The sequence below is a fragment of the Vicugna pacos genome, chromosome 11, assembly GCF_048564905.1.
Source record: "Vicugna pacos chromosome 11, VicPac4, whole genome shotgun sequence".
Lineage (NCBI taxonomy): Eukaryota > Metazoa > Chordata > Mammalia > Artiodactyla > Camelidae > Vicugna > Vicugna pacos.
This window is the reverse complement of record NC_132997.1, coordinates 56604601-56627289: the sequence shown is the minus strand read 5'-3', so window position 1 is coordinate 56627289 and position 22689 is coordinate 56604601. Positions and strand designations below refer to the sequence as shown.

Genomic DNA, 22689 nt, shown 5'->3' with positions numbered 1-22689 from the left:
CATGAAAATGGTGCATCATCTTGTGATGTTCCTGCCCAAAACACTTACCCTAGTCTAACACTGACAAAAACATCAGACCAACTGAGGGATATTATAAAAACTACTTGGCCAGCAATCTTCAGGACTATCAAGTCATGAGAAAAAAGAAAGGGCTGAGATACCTTCTGAGGAGCCTGGGGAGACGATGATTAAATGTAATGTCATAAATGGAGTGGGAAACCAGATGGTACTCTAGAATGGATATATATAAGCATTAAGCAAATCTGAATAAAGTATGAACTTTAATTAATATTAATGTATTGTTAATGGTTCATTAATTGTTCAAATGTACCATACTAATGTACGATTTTCATAAAAGGGGAAAATGGGTGTGTGGTATATGGGAACTGTCTATACTATTGTCGTAACTTTTTGTAAATCTAAATCTATACTAAAATTAAAATTTTTTTTAAAAAAGTAAATTGAAGACATTATGACATTTTAGTCCTAAACAAGGGCATTCTTTTTTATACCCACAAGATTAACATCACCCCAAAAATTAATAATAAGATATTAACACCTAAAGTACGGTTCGTATTCAAATTGCCCAAGTTGCTCTAATAATGCTCTATGTAGCTGCATTGTTGTTTTTACAAAAATAACAACCAGAACAAAAATAACCTAGAATTCAATCACGGATTACATATTTCACTTAACTGTCATTTTTTTCTTTGTCTCCTTAGCATATAACAGGCCCCTTGTTATGAGAAACTTTAAAACCCTTTCTTTTCAATGGATATATCAACTGTCCTTTGTTTAATCACTTTTGTATTGTTTTAGGGAGCAAAAAAGCCACAAAGTCAGAATTGGTAGATTCTGTACCATTTCTCAAGACTGGGAGTGGGCTCATCCAAAACTGCCTTTCTGAAACAGTGATACTTCCTAAGAGCCAGAGGGCTTGGTGGTGCCAAAAAGCCAGCATACTGATTTCCTGCCATAGTTACTGATGTCAGAATTCAGTTAGGTGGTGGAATAGTTCTTGTAGCCCATGTTTGCTTTCTTTTTCTGTTGCTGAGTTGCCCAAGATAATATATAGTTTCCTCGTCTTATGATTTTCTTGTGCAAAAGAAAGTACATTCTCTAATCAGCTGACCACCTCCAGAGAACTTAGAGAATATTTTTAAATGCTTTTACAGTGTTTAATTTTTATGTTTTAGTTGTTATTTTTGTAATTTAATTTCTGTTAGGGATTGTTTGCTATACAAAATAAGGAGACCAAACTGTCTTTCAACCTCATTATTCAAAGAGTAACATGTAGGGTGCCTAGGAAAAGAGGAAGGGTTTTCAACATAAAGAGGGAGCTAGTTCTAGCTCTGGAGAGTGGCATGAGAAAAAAATTACTGAGTTGGAAATAATGGAGGTATTAGAAAGATGTGAACAGATGAAGGAAGTGCTTTAAGAAATATGAAAGTTGGGGGAAGGGTATAGCTCAAGTGGTAGAGCACATGCTTGGCATGCATGAGGTCCTGAATTCAATCCCCAGTATGCCCTCTAAAAATAAATAAATAAACCTAATTACCCCCCAAAAAAGAAATACGATAGACTGTTTTGATTTCCAAGTCATCACAAATTTAGTTTTAATTAAAAAGCAATGGTGAGTTCACTGTTGTATCCTTAGTGCTAGAATACACAGTGCTTGGCATGAAGTATGCCATCTGATACCTGTTTTTGTGTAATGGAGAGGGATTAACAGATTATTTGAAAGCAAAATTCACTTTAGATTGGTTGGAGCCCAGTAAAGAGTTGCCATGACTGTTTGTGAGGTGACCAGACGACTGTAGTATGGACTGCACAGTGGATATGAATGTCTGATGCAAGGACTCAGCAACAATTTTAGATCCGAGTTCAAATCAGGGAAGTTCACTTCATGGTCAGGATAGAATCTATGTTTATGTCTTTACTTACTCATCTCCTTTTTATTTGTGTAGAGGCCTGTACTTTAAGAAGAGGAAGTTTTCTCAACATTTTCAGAAGTGGTTTGTGTGTGATTTTTCTTCACCAGAAGCTTTTTTCAAAACTTAGATTACAACTGAACTCTTACCTTTATTGTCGACGGAGCTAATGCTGAATTTGGGTTTTAACAGATCCTATGCTAAGGGGCCAAATAAAGGAAACAGTTCCTCTGAGTCCAGAGTTACATAGGAGTCAGGGGTTGGTCAGATGATATGAGTAATTCTTAACTTCACCAAGTATAGCCACCTAACCAGTTTGATAGGAACTAGAGAGCATGTGAGTGGTGATTAAACATGTAAATATTCCTCAATGTAGACTTTGTACCCAATCAAAAAAATGGGTCTCATGTGTCTTTTTACATATGGCAATGGTAGATTGGTGGGTCACAATTACCTAGCTAACTTCTGAATGTTGACTTCATTCAGGTACTAAATATTGGAGATGTTGGCTGTGAGTTATACATTGTATGAATTACCAAGTTTTTGGTATGGCGCAAAGAGCACAGGCCTTGAAATTAGAAGTTCTACCGTTATTTTGTTTGGGCTTCAACACTTATGGGTGCCAAATTCATAAGATCCGTAGTCTCTCTGAGCCTTATCTATTATCTGTAGAAATAGAACAATGATACCTACCCCCCACCATGAATTTCTTACTAGTGATAATCAGAATGGAAAAATTACACCTGGTAAACTGGGGAATGCTCTAGATTGTGGGGACCATCATCTTCTTTTAGCCACAAACGCCATTCTGCGGAATTCTGCCCACAGGATGTATGGTTCCTTGAGGGCTTCAGGAGTTTGTGGTTCTATAGTTTATTCTGTACTGAGTTCAGCATTATTTTTTTAAACATTATTCTTCGGTCTAGATCTACCACATAGTAGACCCTCGTGGTGAGGGGTGAGGTGGTAGCTAGAGGAGACAGTGAGAGGATGATGAAATGCCAGCCTGATTTACTGCAGATTGATTTCTTTCCCTTAGTTTTATCTTTAGCTTTCTTTTTAGAGAAGAAATTAGAAGCTCTGGAGTAAAATTAGAAGTTTAGCTCTGACAGCATAAAAATTCCAAGCCTCATAGCTTTTGATGACTATAATTAAAACATGTATAAAGTCTTTCAAAGGAATTTTTACTGTCATTTTCTCTCCTTGGCAGTTTTAAACTTGTATCACTGGTTATAGAATTCAGGATTTGGGTTTTTCTCATGGGTTTGCTTTTTCTTCCTGTATGTAATTTTCATATTTTTTTAAGGCCACTTGTTTTGCTAAATGGGGATTCTCTACTAGCAGAGATTCTTGGCAGCAAATTTCTTTTCCTTGAAACTTGTATGAGATAAAAGTTACTTACTATTTTGCAGTGATCATGTATGAACTTTTGCTACATGGTGGCTCCTTAAACAGTTGCATAATGATTCATTTAGAAAGAATATACACAGATACATGGATTTTCCCTGGACCTTGCACCAGTTGTAATTATTAGGCCTTAAACAGGCACAAATTCATTCTTTTCAAAAATCTATTAATTTTTGCCACTTTACTCTATATTACTTTCTTTTTCCTCATGATCTCTTACATTTTCATGTCTAAGTAACTCTAGAGTTTGGCAAAAGTCAAGATAACCTATAATCATTCTCCCATTACTTTTTAAAATACAATTAGAGTTTAGCATATGAAGAGCATATTGCTTAATCATAATCAGTTTTAATACAAAACAAAGTAAGCCTAATATTGTCATACCTTAGCTAGCTGAAGGTGCAGAATTCAAAAATTCAAATTCTTGGGTCCCACTTCCAAAGATTCTCATTCCCAATTGATTCTTATATATAGACAGATTTGGGAGCTCCTGAACCATTTATAAAGGATGCCTTTCAAATAGTTCAAGGGCTTAGAATTCCTCAGAGGATTCTACAGTCAATGAAATTAAGTTCTCTAAGGACAACTTAATTGCATTTGTCTCATTCATTTGTATTTGTCTTTTATTTATTGAGGTTCCTAAGGAAGATTTCCACTGGTGGAAAAAATACTGCTTTGAAAAAAGTCAGAAAGCTACTGTTATAAAATATACTATTTTTAGCATTTCCTAATATTTAAGATCCTAATTTCATTTTAAAAATTCATCAGAGTCTGTGTTAATATTAGAGACTTAATCTTCAAACAGAATTGAATATGATAAAAGGCAATTGCCCTCTTTTTCTTTATCTTACATGAAGCCTTTTTTAAACTTGGTTGCCATAACAGCCTGCCTTCTTGATTTCAAAAAATTCTGTGAATTCCCTCTACATACAGTATTTCATTGTCCTCCTGATAGAAACATACTAAAATTTCCCTTGACTGAAACACATACAGGCAGTAGTGTGCTGGTAGTGCTTAACAACCGGGGCAAAGGGACTCGTTCATATCATTTGCTAATTTCCATGATGTAAATCCTGCCTCCAATAATAGTCTATTTCAAGCTACCAATATGATGTCACTGAGTGTGGAGCTGGGAAGAGACACACAAAGCTCACTTAGTACTTCCACCATACAAATAGAATAGATATAAATAAACTCAGGTACATAGCAAAATGTAGTAAAATAATTAGGAAATAATGAGTTTGAGAATTTACTGTTTTTGTTATTACTGTGTTTTATATATTTAAATTAGTTTACTACAACATATCCAAGAAACCTTTTCCATGCATATCTCTGGGGAAATGGATTGTTTCAAAATGAGAGAAGACTTTTACTTTGCATTTTCTACTTTATTTCATTTTTTAGATTAATTACCTTTGTTAAACCTTATAAGCAGCAACAACAAAAACTGTATTTAAAAAGAAGCTCCCGAGGTGATTTTGATATGTGGCTAAGTTGGGGGACCACCAGTGGTTCCCAGTCACAGCTACCTAAGTTTAAAAATGCCTTTCTTGGTTTCCTGGCAATGATGAGCTGAATTCTGTGCTTCACTGCAGTGACTACTACCTTTTAACTATTTATTTTTGCTCTGTGTTCTTTCAAATTATTGAAGAAGTTATTTGCCAAGTGTATATGTTAAAATATAAAGAAGAGGATTAAGACTAGGGAAAAAAGCAAAATAGAAAATAAAAGTCTGGTTAACACAAATACCATACAGATAGGGCAATCTTAAGTCCCATCATAGTTGATACAGTTGAACAACAGATTTTGCCTATGAGTTTCCAGGCAGTCAGTGGAGGGAAAAAAGGAATAATAAAATTCTTATCAGATAGAAAGAAGAGCATTATTTTCTCAAAGAAGGCTAAGTACTGCATTGTACTGAATTCCAAAGTAAATCTTACACATGAAATTTCATGTATAGGGACAGACAGTGGCCTTAACACTATTCTTCTAGTATTTATAGCCATGAGTTTCATATGGCAGTTTCTTATAATGTACTTTAAGAGAAAACAAGAATGTAATATTAAAAAGCAACTCAGTTAAAGTGACTTTCCCCCGAAGGAGATAGGTATAATAGTTTAGGAACATAACCTGGTGGTCAAGCTTGACCCCAATTTACAATGACACCACCTAGAGGAATAAAGGTTTAGAACAAGGATGGCAAAAAATGGCCAGTAAGCTCACTCAGCTTTTATCCTTTGTTGTGAGCTTATGTTGGTGCTGTGCTGACAAAGACTCTGAGACCAAGGTCAGCAGAAAAGAGTACAGTGAATGACTAGCCATCTCTCTCTTGGTCACAGGAACTGGGAGTAGCAGAGAGACCTCTGCATGTTTGCCATTCTTAGTCCAGGCTGTTTTATGTACATTGGACTAGTCTCGGTTTTTGGTGTAAACTGGGTTGCAGACAGATGCAGTTTATTTATACTCTTGGATGAGGGCCTGGAGTGTTGTATCTGGGAACATGATTCTGAAAGCAGTGGAATAAGAAAAATTTGCCAAGTGAGCAATGCCAGGTGCCAATGAGTGTGGTCACATTACATGTTAGTATTATGTAGTTTATTATCAGCAATAAGCTACAGTATGCTTACTTTTAACAAACTACAATGTACATTCTTTTCTATTGTCAGAGGCAGAATTTGTAATCTAAAGATAATTTTAAAATAGTTCTGAAATTAAATGTCATCATTAATATTTCAGGATGTTTTTCTCTTTTACTAGTGATATATACACTCCATGATTATTCTAATCCACGTATTTATCTTAGAAACACAGTTCATCTGTTAGAAAAAATGCCTAATGACTCTCCTTTATTCATTTCACCTTGTTTGACTTTTGATCTTATTAAAGAAAATAGTCCTTAAATGGGTATTTTATGCATTCCTTGTAAGAAAATAAATTGATATTTCTTTTCTAAAGAGCGGTTTGGCAATATATATCAAAGATCTTCAAAATCTCAGCCCCTTTGACTGACTTATTCCACTTCTAGGATAATGTCATTAGGAAATAAACAGTGATTCTTAAGTGTGGATTTTCAAGTGAGAGTGCCTGGCTTTGAAATCTAGCCAATAAACTTTTAAGCTACATGACATTGAGTTAGTTTCTTAACTTCTATAAGGCTCAGTCTTTGCATCTGTAAAATAGGTATGAAAACAGCACCTACCTCTAGGTGTTATTGTGAGAACTGAAAGAAATGATATGCAGAAAGTGCTTAACATTCTGCCCAGTATAAAATGTTGAGAAATAATCACTGTTACTAGTAATCATAGAAACATTGTTCATCATAGCATTAATTAAAATAGTATACATATAGGAACATATGGTCTTCATTCCTATGAAGAAATATTATACTATGTAGTTGTTAAATGATGTTCTTAGAGATTATTTAAAGATAAAAGAAAATGTTCATAATGTAACATTTAGTGGAAGGGCAGAACAAAAATCTACATGCTCTAAGATGTCAATTAGTTGTGTTTAAAGTATTTTATACATAATTAGAACATACTTTTAAAATATTGCCTTTAAAATGTTACATTTTAAAATAAGGTTGTTAAAAGATTATAGAAAAAATTTGAAATAATACCAAAATGTTAAGAATGGATCACTGTTAATAATTCTTAAAATTAGGTGATAGGGATGGGGGATTTATTGTATTAACACTGTTTGTGTATAACTTCATTTTTCACAATGTTTTTAAAAGAATGATAAGAATAATAGATTAAAAAGAAGAAAGTTCATATTTACAAAACAGAAGTAGACTCAGACATAGAAAACAAACTTATGGGTACCAAAGGGGAAAGTGGGGTGAGGGTGGGCAGAATAAATTAGGAATTTGAGATTAACACAAATATACTTCAATATATAAAATGGATAAACAACAAGGACCTACTGTATAGCATAGGAAAGTATTTTCAATATCTTGGATAACCTTAACCGATAATGGAAAAAAAATTTGAAAAAGAATATATATGTGTGTATATAACTGAATCACTTTACTGTACACCTGCAACTGACACAATATGGTAAATTAACTACAATTTTTTAAATGGTTAAAAAGAAAAAAAGAAGTTCAAATCCTTAGAATTAGTGCTTTATAACTTGTTTAAATGCAAATTAACTCCATCAGTTTTGTTATTAAACTATTATTGATGCATTTTTAAGGTTTTCAAAGAATTGAGTGATATATCAGACTTCTGAAAAGACTGATAAAAATTATAACAAATATACACAAATTTATTTTTTGAATAATCTTTAACAACAAAAAAAAGATCACTTATTCAGTAATGGAATTACTTGTGATTTTTATTGTCCTTTTTTATACTTTTCTGTATCTTCCAAAAATTCTGTAGTAAGTTCTTTGTAGGATCTTAATCAGGAAAAAAGCTTTAATCAACTTTTTTATGAAATGGTGCTTAACTTTTATGCTTTGATGACATCTAGTATTGAGAGCACTCTTAGTAGTTGCTTCTGAGATTTGCCTTTGAACATTCTATAATTCTCTAAAACAATTTTGGTGAAGGTTGGATTGTGTCTGAACATTTGTCCAGAAAACAGCTATTTCAAATATTTTCCTTATGTGAAAAATGATACAAGAACCATCTTCACCACTGCATTCTCATAAATTTTATTTCCTTTTTAAAATAGTATAAAAAATTTTTAAACATAACCAGTGTTCAAATGGGCAACCTTACCTTAGTGGGAGGGAAGGGTATCAAGAGTATTTTGGCAAAGTTTTCCCCTCTTTAGGCAGAAATAAGACTAAAGGGAAATAAGTAATTATTTCTTCCTGCCTCTTTAACTGAAACAAAATTCAAATGTATAGGTGAATTTTATTTGTAGCAAATACTCCCTTTATAAACTGTTAGTTTATCTTGTAGGTGGCCTTCTAAAATAAACCTTATTTGATTTTTATAGACTGTACTTATGCTTTGGCTTTATGCCTGACCTCCCAGATTGCAAACATCTACAGTAGAGCTCAATATTAAAGAAAATGAACCCCCCCAAAAAACCTAGAAAACATTTCAGATGTCAGCAATAAATTACTAAGTAATATTCACATTGGAGCAGTAATAAATTACAATATTAACAGTGGTGGTCCATAAAAATTGTCCCACTAGTCACTAAGACATTTAATCTTCCCCATGTTCCAACTGAAATACATTATTATTTTCTCCTCTTACAAAAGTTAGGTGTTAGGGACATTGTGTTTATTAATTTGACTGGTTCTATTCAACATAGCGATTAAAAAAATAAAGGCAAAGCACCTGTATGCATAAAATCAACTAGCACCAAATCCTTGCTATATGTGAGAAAATTATCTATTTTCGAAGTCGGTTATTTATACATTTAAAAATTCATCAAACGATCTAATAGAATAGGCTAAAGGCAAAATGACTAATCCTGACAAATTCTAAAATTCACAATGAAAGTAATTTAGAAATCTATGGAGGAGGGTTGGATCTTCAAGGAAAAAAAATGGAAAAAAAGAAAGAAGAGGAAACAATGAGGGAAGGAGGCCTTGTAAGCAAGAAGCACATATTCCAGGATTGAAGTAGAAATATAAGAGACATATTGAGAAAACCATGTTGGGACAGATGGTTTATATAAGACAGTGGTTTTCAAATTGTGTTCCGATGAGCCCCCACAGGGGCTTGTTGGCAAGAGGATGAGGAGGCTAGCTACTGAAGTCTTGAAGCAAGTCAGAGATATTAGGAATCCTGATCTGACAGTGGAGCTGGAGACATGTGCTGGGAAACTTCAATAAGTCAGCTGAGATGGCATGAACCTAAATGTATTATCAGCCACTGGTTTGAAAATAAAAGAGGAGGATGGATGCTGGAAGAAAAACCCAAGAGGACTGGGATACATTTTGGATGGATACTGTAGCGAAGGAAGGAAAAGTCAAAGATCCATCCAGTGATAGTAATGGAGAATCTCATATTGAATTTAAATCCAGTGGTACTAGACTGTATGGGAATATGGAAGATATTATGTTGATTGCGTCCAAATTCTAAAAGGAAATACAAAATGGGTTGAAACGATTAACTTGAATATGTAAACTGTAACTGAGATGGCTAACTGGGGGGTTATACCTTATGTCAGCAGGGAGGATGAACACACAGCAGACCCAGGAGTTGTGTTCTTGTTTATACCTTAGTTCCTAAGGTCACTTGCTTTCTTAGAAATCACTAAGCTGGAAAGCCTCTGTGCCTTGTGGGGTACCTGTGTTAAATGGAAAAGCCCTAGGCTCTGTGGCACAGCTAAAACTCTCATGTCCAGAGTCTGAGGATGGGCTTCTCGTGAAGTAGCATTCATTCACAGGGTAGTACGTTTAGGTAAGGCAGAGAGTGTTAATGATGTGGCTTCCAGTTGGAGTGGATAAAATCCCCAGCAGGAGAAGACTTGGTATCCTCTGACTTGGTGGCATCAGCCCCAAACCCAGGGTTCAGCTTTGTGAAGGACAGGAAAGTCACCAGGGATTTACAGCCCAATCCCTCCCTCAAATAAAATAAACAAACTATAAATAAACTAAAAATCTCTTTATATCTGTCTATAGAGATATAAATACTTGCTCTCAGCATAAGAAAGGCTTATTTAATATAAATGGAAACACTTAATGTAAACGTTTTAAAATATACATTATATGTTACGGGCTGAATTATGTCCCCCTCCCAAAACTCTTATATCCTAACACCCAGTACCTCAATGTAACTATATTTGGAGGTATGGTCTTTAAAGAGGAAATTAAGTTAAAATGAGGTCTTGAGGGTGGGCCTTAATCCCGTATGATTAGTGTTCTTACAGGAAGAGGAGATTACGATACACACACAGACCAAGGTATGACCATGTGAGGACACAGTGAGAATGTGACCATCTGCAATCCAAGTAGAGAGGCCTCAGAAAAAAATTAAATTTGCCAACACCTTGATCTTGGACTTCCAGCCTCCAGAACTAGGAGAAAATAAATACCTGTTGTTTAAGCCATCTGGTCGATGGTATTTTGCTGACAGCTCTAGCAAACAGAATGCAGTATGTATTTCAGCAAACTTCATAAACAAAATCAAAAGATAACAATAACCTAGAAAAATATTGGTTACCATACAAAACAGACAAAGAAGGGCCTAGAATCAACAACACTCCAATAACAATGAGCACACCTAGCAGCCAGATCTGGGTCTTAAATACCGTCAGCCAGTTAAAGGAACCGAGGCTCCTTGGAGAAGTGGCTGATTCCAGCAATGCAACAGGAAGTACATAGTATGAGCCTGGTGCAGCATGTAGTGCCAGAAAGTAACAAATTGCTCTCAAAACAACCCCTCACAATTATAAAGGTATGTCAAAGGGACACAGAAAATACCTAAAATATCTCTCAATGTTCAAAGCTTTGAGCAACAAAACAGATACTACTAGATTAAAACCCAAAGTATAAAATACACACATACAAGTCCATATTGATGCAAATAAATCATTAAATAAATAAATAACTGGAGAAGAACAGACAAATCTCTGCAGAAGAATTTCAAATAACTTATATAGATACCCCATCTTGCCCCACAAGGAGATGGAGCATGACCGTTCACTCAAGTGTGGTCTGCACTTAGGAACATCCTTCTAAAGAATACAGCATGGAACCGGGGTAGGGGTGGAGAGTAATTTTACGAGGGCAATTCTAACAAATACTGCCTCAGCCTGGTGGTCAAAGTTAACATCACAGTGATAAGTCATGCTGACAGTATGTGCCCTTGATATAATATGAGATAGAATTTTGCTTCTGTGATCTTCCTCTCCAAAACTCTTATCTCAGTCTCACCATGAGAAAAGCATCTGACAAATTCTAATAGAGTGGCTTCCTATAATATAGTTAGTTGACCAGTATATCTCAAAACTGTCAAGGTCATTTCCCAAGGAAAGTCTTACCGTTACAGCCAAGAGAGGAGCTAAGGAGCTAAGGATGCAAGACAACTAAATGTAATATGCTGTCCTGGATGGGATCCTGGGACAGAAAAAGGATACTTGGTAAAACTAAAGAAATCTGAATAAAGTATGGCCAGTAAACACTTAGAAAAAACTCAGCTACTGGTGTTCAGAAATGTACATTAAAATATATGAGGTTATTATTTTTCTTTTATTTAGCTGGCAAACTTTTTTTTAAAACAGTGATACCCATGATTGGCAATGTACAGGAGTGTAAGGTGGAACTACCACTCTGGAAGGCATTTTTGGTAATAAGTAAAACATGTGAAATCTTCACCTGAAACTAACAGTATTGTAAATCAACTATACTTCAGTAAAAAGCATGTGTACGCTTTGAAGTGAATATCAATGTCCATAGAAGTGTTTTTCACAGTATCATATGTAATAGAAAAAATCTGGAAATCAACCAAAAGCCTATAAATATTGGGTTGTTTAAATAAACTGTGTGAATCTCAATGTGGAATGTTATGAAGATATTAAGAATACTGTAGACTAGTATTTGAGGATGAGTAATTCCACGATGTATTATGTGAACAATGTCAATTGTAAACCATGTATCCTGTCTTGTCATTTCTGTCTATGTCCGTATGCACACACACACACACACACACACACACACACACACACCCTCACCCTCTAGGATCTGTGATTTGGGGAAGTAATTCTAACAGATAGCATTCAGTTAAGTCCTGTTAGTGATTGCCAGTTTATTAATGCTTAAGGAGAGTTATTTTAATATATATTGTAATAAATATATCAAGTATTGTTTCATAGCATGTCATAATTAGAAGTCGGTGCTTCCCAAACCAGTGAAGAGAGGGACCACTTTTTCCATGAACACAAATTGTGTATGTGTATGTTCTGTTTGTTTTAGCTATACTACACACAGATAAAAAGTGGGATTTGCATACAGTAAAGTGTTGCCTGTGGAAATCTCTGATTTGTAGGGTTGGGACAATTTTTATTTTATTTTTGGCAATTTTCTACATTTTCCAAGTGTTCCTCAAGGAACCACAGAATATTTTTTGTGATGAGAAAAAAAGATTTTAAATGGCAGTTTTTTTCAAATAAATCTTTTTTCCTATGAAATGGTTTCTAGAATAATGAAATCATCTTTTTGTTTAAAAAAGTGTATTTTTACTTTGCTTTTCTGAGGAGATTTAGTTTACATAAATTTTCATTCACATACATTTACACTGTCATTTGTTTTCCATGCACATTCTACTTTTCTGTTGGGTGAAATTTTCATGAGCTCTTAAAAGTATTGTTATGTTTGACTAGTCTTCTCATACTTTTTACTTTTAGGTTGGTGTTTGGAATGCTTTATCCTGCCTATTATTCATACAAAGCTGTGAAAACAAAAAATGTGAAGGAATATGTAAGTACAGTTTTATGAGTGATCAATTCTAGTTGAATGTATCCATTATACACAATAGTAGGGAAACTACCATTATTTTAGAAACAGCTGGAATAATCTTTTGGGTTAAAAATGTGATATAAATATGAAGTTAGTCTTTTTTAAATCTAAACTTCACTAATTAAGAATTCCTAAGTGGAGTTTAAAAATTAGTTTGCTGTCAGTTGGCACTTAAATAAGTATGATTCCCAAATGAATCACTGGATCTCTCATTCATTTAGTCTGTAAGTTCCAGTGTAATAAGAAGTTGGGAAATTGTTTTCTAGCCTTGTAAATGGATGGGTGCATGGAAATTATGTCTCGCGAGTTCTAAAATCTGTTCCTTCTTTCATAGGTGTTTTGTCACTTTTTCATTAATATAAATATGCAGATACCCCATGACTACTGACAGTTAAAATCTCTTTTCTTCTTGAATCAGACTATTTTTGTAAAAATTTTCTGTCCAGTCCTCAATATTTCTTTTCTTTCAGTTTCGTCTTCCCCATTCCTTACCTGTTTTTTTTCTTTACTTTAAATAATTGTTTTTATTTTATTACTATTTTTTACACATTTCTGTAACTTCTTCCCAATATTACTCAAGATGTTCAATAGTAAATGGCCTTCCCCAACTATAAATGCTGGCCTAAGTTTACTGTTTGTGAAGAAGCATAGCTTATTAGTGGTTAATCAACAGGCATAAAGCAGTCAGCACTGAGAACTGCACGTCAGTAACTGTGGTTCTTTAATTGAGGTGACATTCTGATAACAAAGTTAACCATTTCATAGTGAACAATTCAATGGCATTTAGTACATTCAGAGTGTTATGCAAACACTACTTCTGTCTACTTCCAGAAGATTTTCATCACTCCAAAATAAGATAACATACCCATTATGCAGTTTACTCCCTATACTCCCCTCCCCACAGCCTCGAGCAACCACCCATCTGCTTTCTGTTTGTATGGATTTACCTATTCTGGGTATTTCCTATAAATGGAATCATATAGTATGTGACCTTTTTTGTGTCTGGTTCTTTTTACCTAGCATAATGTTTTCAGGATTCATCCACACTGTAGCATGTATCATTATTTCATCCCTTTTTGTGGCTGAATAATATTCCACTGCATACATATAGAACATTTTGTTTCTCCATTCATCCACTGACAGACATCTAGATTGTTTCCACCTTTTTAGCTATTACAAGTAGTGCTGCTGTAAACATTCGTGTACAGGGAATTGTTTGAGTACCTGATTTCAGTTCTTTGGGATATATAGCCATGGTTCTTTGTAAGGGATCTTGGATGGTTGCCTTGTTGTCCAACTCATCAAATGATCAGAGATCAGATGATGATTCTTTATTCTATTTGTTTAGGGTGGGGTTTTTTGTTTTTTTGAGTCAGGGGAAATTCTGACACCTTCATAAACAAACCCAATCTACTGAACGTTTATAGTCATCTTTTCTCTTTCATATAAAATGAATTTTTGAAGTAAAGTATATAAAAATCATTTAGAATGGTGGAATATATCTAACAGAGGTAGAGAGGTTACTCAGTTGAGCTCTAAAGTTTTTCTAACCTTTTAATATTTGTATGTATCTCTTGGATCTAAGATTGGTGAAATAGTCTTAAGAGATGGAACCACATTAAATCCTAGTAATTTAAAGTAACTTTGTAAGTGACTGGAAGGGACATATTTTAATATATAACAAATTCTTCAAATATTGTTTTATGGTCTGGCATACATTAGTATTTAGAAACCAACAATTATCTTCTATTAATAGTGTTTCTCAAGGTACTTGTGATAGAACCATTTTTTTAAATAATTTCCAGTAAGTCATAGACCAATACTTTTGTAAAGTAAAATATAAAACGTAATCACTGTAAAATGAAATGAAACCCCAAAAGCATACAAAATACAACCCAAACTTTTTTTTTAAATTATTAGATTCAATAGACATGAAGTTACTGTCAATTTTGTATTTAAAGCAAAACAACAACGCTTCACAGCCTTGCACTAGTCCACAGACAACACTTTGCCCTACAGTATAATATTCTAATTTAACTGGAATTGTCTTTTGAAAGATAAAAATAAGAGTTGCTCTTCATTTCCAAATACCACAAATATATAAGCTGGGGGCATATGACTGGTTAGTACTTAATAATTCTACTGGCCAATACAATCCTCCTTATTTGAAGTAATACTGTTATTAAATGAGATCTTTTTTCTGAATCTAGTTAATTGTGTAGTTGAAGTACAGGGTGATATTTCCCAGCTCCAGGCCCATTTTACCTATAAAGCATCATAAAGTCAGGATATACAGTAACTGGTGTACCTCTGTGTGTCTTTGTGTACATCTGTGCTTGCGATTTTCTATCTTCCCTCCCAAATCTGCATGATTTTGTTGGGGAAAAAAAGTTAAGGACAAATTAATAATGAAGTTTAGATGAGAAGTTTTAATAAGATAAGGATATTATCAGCAGGCAGGCAAATACCATCCCTAAAATAAAAGGTAAGAAAATAGCAAAAAAGAAATTTAAAGGTATAACAAATTACAATAAAAAGAAATAGGCCTGGCATGTGTAAATTAATGCTAAAAAGGCAGAAAAGACCATGTTATTTAGAGATTGTCCTAAGAACTATTATAAAAATATTAGTCCATTTCTTACTAATGCATCAATTTAACTTTGTTAATGTTAATTTTTAAGGACTTGAAAACATGAACTTGTGTGTTTCATTCTCTTAATAAAACACAAATCTTTATTACTGGATTATTCTATAAATTGGGGATTATTAAGAATGATCTAACCCTGAAATTTTAATGTTGCTTCATAAGTTAAAGATAACTTAACCTGTGGGAGAGAATCCATTAACATTCTTATTCAAACAGATGGAAAAACTGCAAGACCTGATACTTGTTGAATATATATACATATCTATGTACATGTGTATTTGGATATGTACTTCGCCTATTGCCTTATAGTTTTTAGAGAAAACTCATTAACAAAGTAGGAACTATCTGTATATAATTTTGCTATAGTATTGTGACTCTGAAAAAAGTTTTCTTAACCACCGCTTTGGGAATATCAGAATAATGAGTAATTGAAGAGAATCTAGGGAACTAGAAAGGCAGGTGGCTGGATTTGGTTTGATAATTACATCGCAATCAACTCTGCTTCACACACACACAAAAATGAGAGTTAAACACAAAAATAATCAGGCACTGAAACAGGAAAGGCAAGGAATCTGCCTTTGACAAAGAAATATGATACAACCCTGAAGACCTCGTGGTGACTCAGTTGTCTACTATCTAGTCTGCTCTTGAGACTAAACAGAGATATTATACTAGAAAAATAACATCTTACATTCATATAATTTCCCACCAATTTCCGAATATTTTTGTATATTACTGTTTCCAATTGCGACTTTAACAAATTACTGCATACTTACTGGCTTAAACCAACACAAATGTATTTTCTTCCATTCCCAGAGGTCAGAAATCTGAAATGGGTCCACAGACTACATTCTTTTGGGAGGCTCTAGGGGAAAATCTGTTTCCTTACCTTTGCTAGCTTCTAGAGGCTGTCCACATTCCTTGGCTTATGGCTGTAGTCCACCATCTTCAAAGCTAGAAACTTTGGGCTGAGACCTTCTCAAACTGCCATTTCTTTGGTTCTCCCATCTGCCGTCCTCGTCCTCTTATAAGGATCCTTGTGATCACCTGGGTCTTACCTGAGTAATCCAGCTCCTCAACCCACCTGGAGGTCAGCTGATGAGCAGTCTGAATTCCATCTTACAGGAAGGATATAGCTTAGTGGTAGAGTGCGTGCTTAGTATGCAGGAGGTCCTGGGTTCAATTCCCAGTACTTCTGTTAAAAATAAATAAATAAACCTAATTACCACCCCCCCCAAACAAAACAAAAAGATGTTAAAGAAATAAATTGCAACAGATTTTTTAAAAAATTAAGTTAAATTAACCTTCTTAAAGTCTCCCTGTTATATTTTTAATAGCCTCTCATACTATCTGTATTATATTATTTATATGTATATGTGTTTGTCTTCCCCACCAGCTCCATGAGAATTTTGTTATTTTCTTAATTGCTATATTCCTGTACCTAGAATAGTATGTTATATAATAGATACTCAGTATTTTTTAAATAAATGAATGAATAAGAAAAAGAGAAGTTGACTTTTAAGTATATAACAAATATTAAATAGTGTTTACAAGAGCATGTATATTTCTTAAGTGGATTGGTCTAGTTTCTCAGCTTTGAGTCTACCAGGTTAAGGAATACACAGTCCAGTCTGACTTACCTCTAAGCCCAGTTACTTTATGGTGTTTGGTTAGTACCTAAATTCTACTGATAATCTACTTCAAAATTATTTTCAGAAAGCAAACATTTTTTACTAATTTACTTCTTCCCACCCTAACTACTACCATTCCCCTTAAGCCTGCAAATAGTAGATCGCACCTGATAAAACAGATGCTGTGTTCAAATCAAAACAAATGGAAAGTGCTGTGTATTTTGGCAACCTTCCTTTCTTCCTTTGCCTATTTTTAAAACAGAGGTTTCCTAGGATATAATTTCCTGTATGGTGTGGCTGATATGACCTACTTAAAGTCTTTCAGTCTTGCAGTAATTGAAATGTAAACTTACTGAAGAATTAGTATGGTTTTACACATTTTTTTCAAGCTTATACCATCTCATGGCTTGAAAATAGAGTATTTACTCCCAAGTCATGTATAATTGCTGTAGCTTTTCTAGGAAACCAGTGTTCTTACCCTAAGAATATTGGAGAAAGTGGCAATAAAAAGACTGGCTAACAGCACTTACAAGTCAAAATCAGACATTTGGTCGTGAGATTTACCATGAGCAAGAACAAAGACCAGGAAAACTCAGGGAGATTAATTTTTTAAAGGCCCTCTAAAACCCTATTGACTTGATTTTTGAAAGTAACCTAATTTTTTCTGAATATTTGGATGATATGAAAATGAGCAAATATGCTAGTCCTATAGTTCTTGTCAACTGGCAAAATCTGAAATTGTCTACTAGTTTTGTCTACTAGACAGAAGTTTGTCTACTAGTTGTAAGGTTAAAAAACATAGTGAAGAACTTCATTGTCAAGAAGTGTTCCTGATGCATCTGTTCATATTTTGGACTAAAAATATTCACTTGATTGAAGGGTTTTAATAATTTGGGAAGTGTAAAGATTAACCCATTGATTAAAGGGGGATTTCCTTGAAAATTTTTTGAAATTAGTTTTGTCAGGCCACATTCCTCTCTGTTTATTTTCCATTCTGATCTACTTTAAATTTAGTTTTTATTTTTGTCAAAGCTGTACTTATTTACAATTTTAAAATTAAACCGTTGTCAGGTGGGAGGGTACAGCTCAAGATGTAGAGCACATGTTTAGTTTAGCATGCACAAGGTCCTGGGTTCAATCCCTGGTACCTCCTCTGAAAGTAAATAAATAAAATAAATAAATTACCCACCCCCAAAAGAAATGCAATTAAAATTAAACAGTTGTCCAAGGCTTATTTTGAAAAACAACAGTTCCCCACCATCCTCATCCCTATTTCTAACTTTAGGGGCAACTGCTTTCAATTTTTATGTGAATCCTTTATTATTTATTTTCATATCTAACTACATGCTTATATTTCTGTTTCTTCATTTTTCAGATGGAAATCATCCCTTGACTTCCTTCTGTTAAACATGATTTAGTAGTTACCCAATGTCACTATACACATGCATACTTCCCTGTAGCCTCCTTTTGTCATTACAGTGTAATTTGGGTTGGATTGGTGTTTACATTATTGAGGCTAAATTAGAAAGAAGGAATAGAATATAGAGATAAAGAACCATCTAGCAACAGGCTGCTTGGCTTTTCGTTTTAGCTCTATCCATTACTAGCTGCATCTTTGAACAAGTGATTTTTTTGCCTCAATTTCCTTACCTGGAAAATGAGAGCAGTATTTACTTCCTCATGTGGTCATAAGGATTATATGAGTTAATGAACACAAAGCATTTAAACCAGTGTCTTACATACAGCAGTCCCTGTTATATAATATTTTCACTATGTAAACACTATTTGCATCTGATCTCCACAGTATACTACATTACCATACTTACTCTGAGCAATAGTTTGTTCCCCCTGGTGTTTCTCATTGTCTTGTTTTTTTGTTTTGTTTTGTTCACTTATTTGGTGTTCTCTGTTCTTATCGCAAGTTTAGACCCAGACTCTGACAGTTGTGTGACTTTCTCCCCAGTGCATTCTCATCCCTTAGATATTCTGGACTGGCTCTTGTTTCAGATCCTCAGATTTCTTAATCTCCTGTTTTCCTCTTTCTTATTTCACTTCCTCATTTTGATGAAATGCATTCTTCCCCAGAAGGCTTTTTGAGAGGTAGATATTTTTGAGATGCTAGGTTGGAAATAATTTTCCTTCAGAATTTCCTTCAGAATTTTGTCTTTTAGCTTCTAGCATTGCTGTGGAGACATCTGAAGGCATTTTGATTCTTACCTGCTTGTGGAATCTTTTCTATGTGCCCACTGTTTTAAAATTTCATGATGACATGCCTTAGTGTGAGCCGATTATAATCAATTTTGCTAAACCCTCAGTAGTCCCTTTTATTCTAGGAATCCTTTGTCTTTCTGCTCTGGGAAATTTGGTTAAAATTATTTCTTTAATGATTTTCTCCACTTCATTTTCACTATTTGTTCTGTCTTGGATTCCTTTTATTCAGTTATTAAGCTACTTGGACTAATTCTCTAATTTTCTGGCCATTTTGTGTTCTCTTTCCCATCTCTTTTTCTTTCTGCTCTATTTTATGATAGTTTCTCAATTTTATCTTCTGTATTTAATTTCTAAGAACTCTTTTTATTCTCTGAATGTTCCTTTTTCTATAGCATCTTCTTATTTTGTCTAAAAAATTGCTTCCCTTTTTTTCTGAGGGATGATTATTTTTTAGACATGTTCTTTTTACATAGGCTCTCTTTCCTCTGAAGTCTGTTCTTCTGTTTGTTTGTTTCATGTATGATTTTCTCCAATGTTGGATGATCCTTGGTTCTTTGCTCATATTTGAATATTATAATGAAAAGCTAATTTGAAGTCCTATACCTATGAAGAGACTTGCTGAATGTGATCTGCACTACAGGGTGATCTGACTGGGCAATTAGGTCTGTTCCTAGGACTGCCATGTGGAAGTGCCACAAACTGAGTGGCTTAAAAGAGCAGAAATTTATGGTTTCACATTCTGGAGCCTAGATGTGGACAGGACCACAGTCCCTCCAAAACCTGTTGAGTAGAAGCCTTTCTTGCCTGCTTCTAGCTTCTGGTGGTTGCCAGTGTTCCTTGGTGTCCCTTACCTTTCAGTTGTAGCACTTCACTCTCTGCCTTTTCTGTCACATGATGTTCTTCCCTTGTGTGTCTTTGTCTCTTAGTCTCTTCTCCTTTAAAGGACACCAGTCAAATTGGATTAAGGGCCCACCATACCCTGCTATAACCTTATCCTAACTAATGATATCTTAGGAACCCTATTTCCAATGAGGTCACATTCTGAGGGTTAAAACTTTGTATTAATCTTCTCCAGTTACCATAACAAAATGCGGCACATTGAGTATCATAAAAAGATAAATCTATTTTCTTAAGTTCTGTAGGCTGGAAGTCCAAGCATAAGGTGCCATCAGGGTTGGCTTTGGGTGAGGCCTCTTCGTAGTTTATAGGCGGCCACCTTCTCCATGTGTCCTTATATGGCTTTTAATCTGTGCACGCATAGAGAGAGTTATCTCTGGTGTCTCTTCCTCTTCTTATAAGGACACTAGTTCTATTGAATTAGGGCCCCATCCTTATGACCTCATTTAATCTTAATTACCTCCTTAAAGTCCCTATCTCCAAATATAGTTACCCTAGAGGTTAGGACTTCCAACATTTGAATTTTAGGGGGACACAATTCAGTCTGTAACAGATGTCAGCGTATCTTTCAGGGGAACACAGTTCAGTCCGTAACAACAATTTCCTTTGAAAACTATCAAAGTCTGTATCTTTAGGTATTTTCTTTTGCACCAGTTGGATTCTTCAGAGAAGACTCTTCCATTCTGAAAGGTACTTGGTTGCTAGCATTCTGGTGGGAGAGTAAGGGTTGGGGACCCTCAATATTTCAACTTATAAACTTTTACTTAATCCCTATTAGCCCTGCTCTCAACTGTGCCAGAGATTTGCAAATCTAGAGACCCTCTGATTCACCTTTTACAGAGAATAAGCTTCAGGGTCCTGCTGGGGGAAGAAGGGGTGACATCAGACAGCTAACATGGGAGGGCATCTGGGCATCTACCTGCTCCTTAAAGGTATCCTTACAGCCATCTTTCCTATCTTTTGCCCTTTTTAGCCAAGAATTGTGCCACTGACTCTTGAGCCTTTTGGGAGCTCTGCAATATAAAGTTGGGTTGCTTCTCAATTTTTCCACAATGTCCACTTATTACTCAATTTTCTCTGGTCTCCTGAGTCGGTTACTACTCATCCATTTCCTTCCTGGGCCCAAAAATGTTGATGCTCTCTTCTATAGTCTTCTGGACATAAGTGTTGGTTTTTTTTTTTTTTAATTACTTTACTGTTGTTTTAATGAGATTTGTGGTGGGGATGAAATTAAATGTGTATATTCATTCTACTATTTTTATCCATATTTCCAAATCTGACTCTGTGAGTTGGGATACTTGTTGAATTATACTGTAATATCAAATAAGACTTATTTCATTATTAACATTGGTTTTTAAAATGTGTTCACAAAGGAGATAGGTTTACAGTTTGTAATACATATTATCATTTTTTTCAATCCTTGACAATTAAAAAATATAATTTAGCTAACATGCAATGAATATGTGTGTATCTTGTCCTGAGTTATAGTTGTTTGTAAATCAAGTTTTGTAAATAAAATTACAATTTCCACTTGGGACAGTTAAAAAAAAATCACTTGGGACAGTTTATTACCCTTTTTTTCTCACTTTCTTTTTTAAAAAATTTTTTTAATTGAAGTATAGTTGGTTTACAATATGCTAATTTCTGATGTACAGCATAGTGATTCAGTTATACTTATTGTCCTTTAATGAAGTAAATTTTACAGTTACTTAAAGTAGGTGGTGAGTATGCTTTGAAAACTTAATTTTTGTTATGTCCAATTTACTTATTTTATATGTAGTGCATATTAGTATATAACTTAACTGCTTGAAGTAATTGATGCTGTTTTAGTCATCAAGGGACTTATGCTCTTCCTTATATCTTCTAAAAACAATTTCTCTGTGATCATTTCAGAATCATTATTGTGGATCCACTTTAGGAAACAAGTGTTAAATTTGAATTAAGATTGGCGGGATGGGGGTTAAATGAATGCCTAACACAGTTCCTTCTAAAACTGTAAAATGTGAATTAGAGTACCCCTTGACCTTTATGAAGTAAATTGAAAGCATTCCCACAATTTTCATGCCAATATGTAGCTAGCCAACCACAGCTGTCTTGTCCTTTTCTAGAATGCAAATGCTTTGTAAAACATACACAAAGAAAAAAAATTCTCACGATAGCATTTAAACCTAAGAGGCTAAGTCAGGCTTTTGCTAATATCTACGAAGAATTTTACCAACTGTTGTGCCAATGGAAATAGATTTTAAAAAACAGGGACAGAAACCGTTGTTTCCATTAAAGGAAATGTTGTTAAGTAGTAAACTGGAGAGAGGCCTAGCCACCTCCACCCTAATCCCTAGTGATGGAACAGCTTAAAATCATAAAAGCTACAGCAACCAAAAAACTCCACTGCCACCACCCTCACTGCAGGAGATCTGTGTTCAAAGGCAGCCTGTGTTCTGCCTCCTCTGTATCGGTTCAGAAACCATTACGTCACTATTTCAAAGAAATCCCCCAACAAGTTCCAAAAGGGAGGATTAATAATTGAGTACAAGAGAA

At 34.5% G+C, this 22689-nt stretch overlaps 1 protein-coding gene across 1 annotated transcript in view; it reads left to right on the top strand.

Moving 5' to 3' along the window:
* Nucleotides 1-22689, top strand: part of REEP3 (receptor accessory protein 3) — an 89402-nt gene that overhangs the window by 30020 nt on the left and 36693 nt on the right. Inside the window, exon 2 of the mRNA XM_072971438.1 lies at nucleotides 12654-12726. Within this exon, the coding sequence (XP_072827539.1) occupies nucleotides 12654-12726 (73 nt within the window). The remainder of the gene's footprint in view (nucleotides 1-12653; nucleotides 12727-22689) is intronic.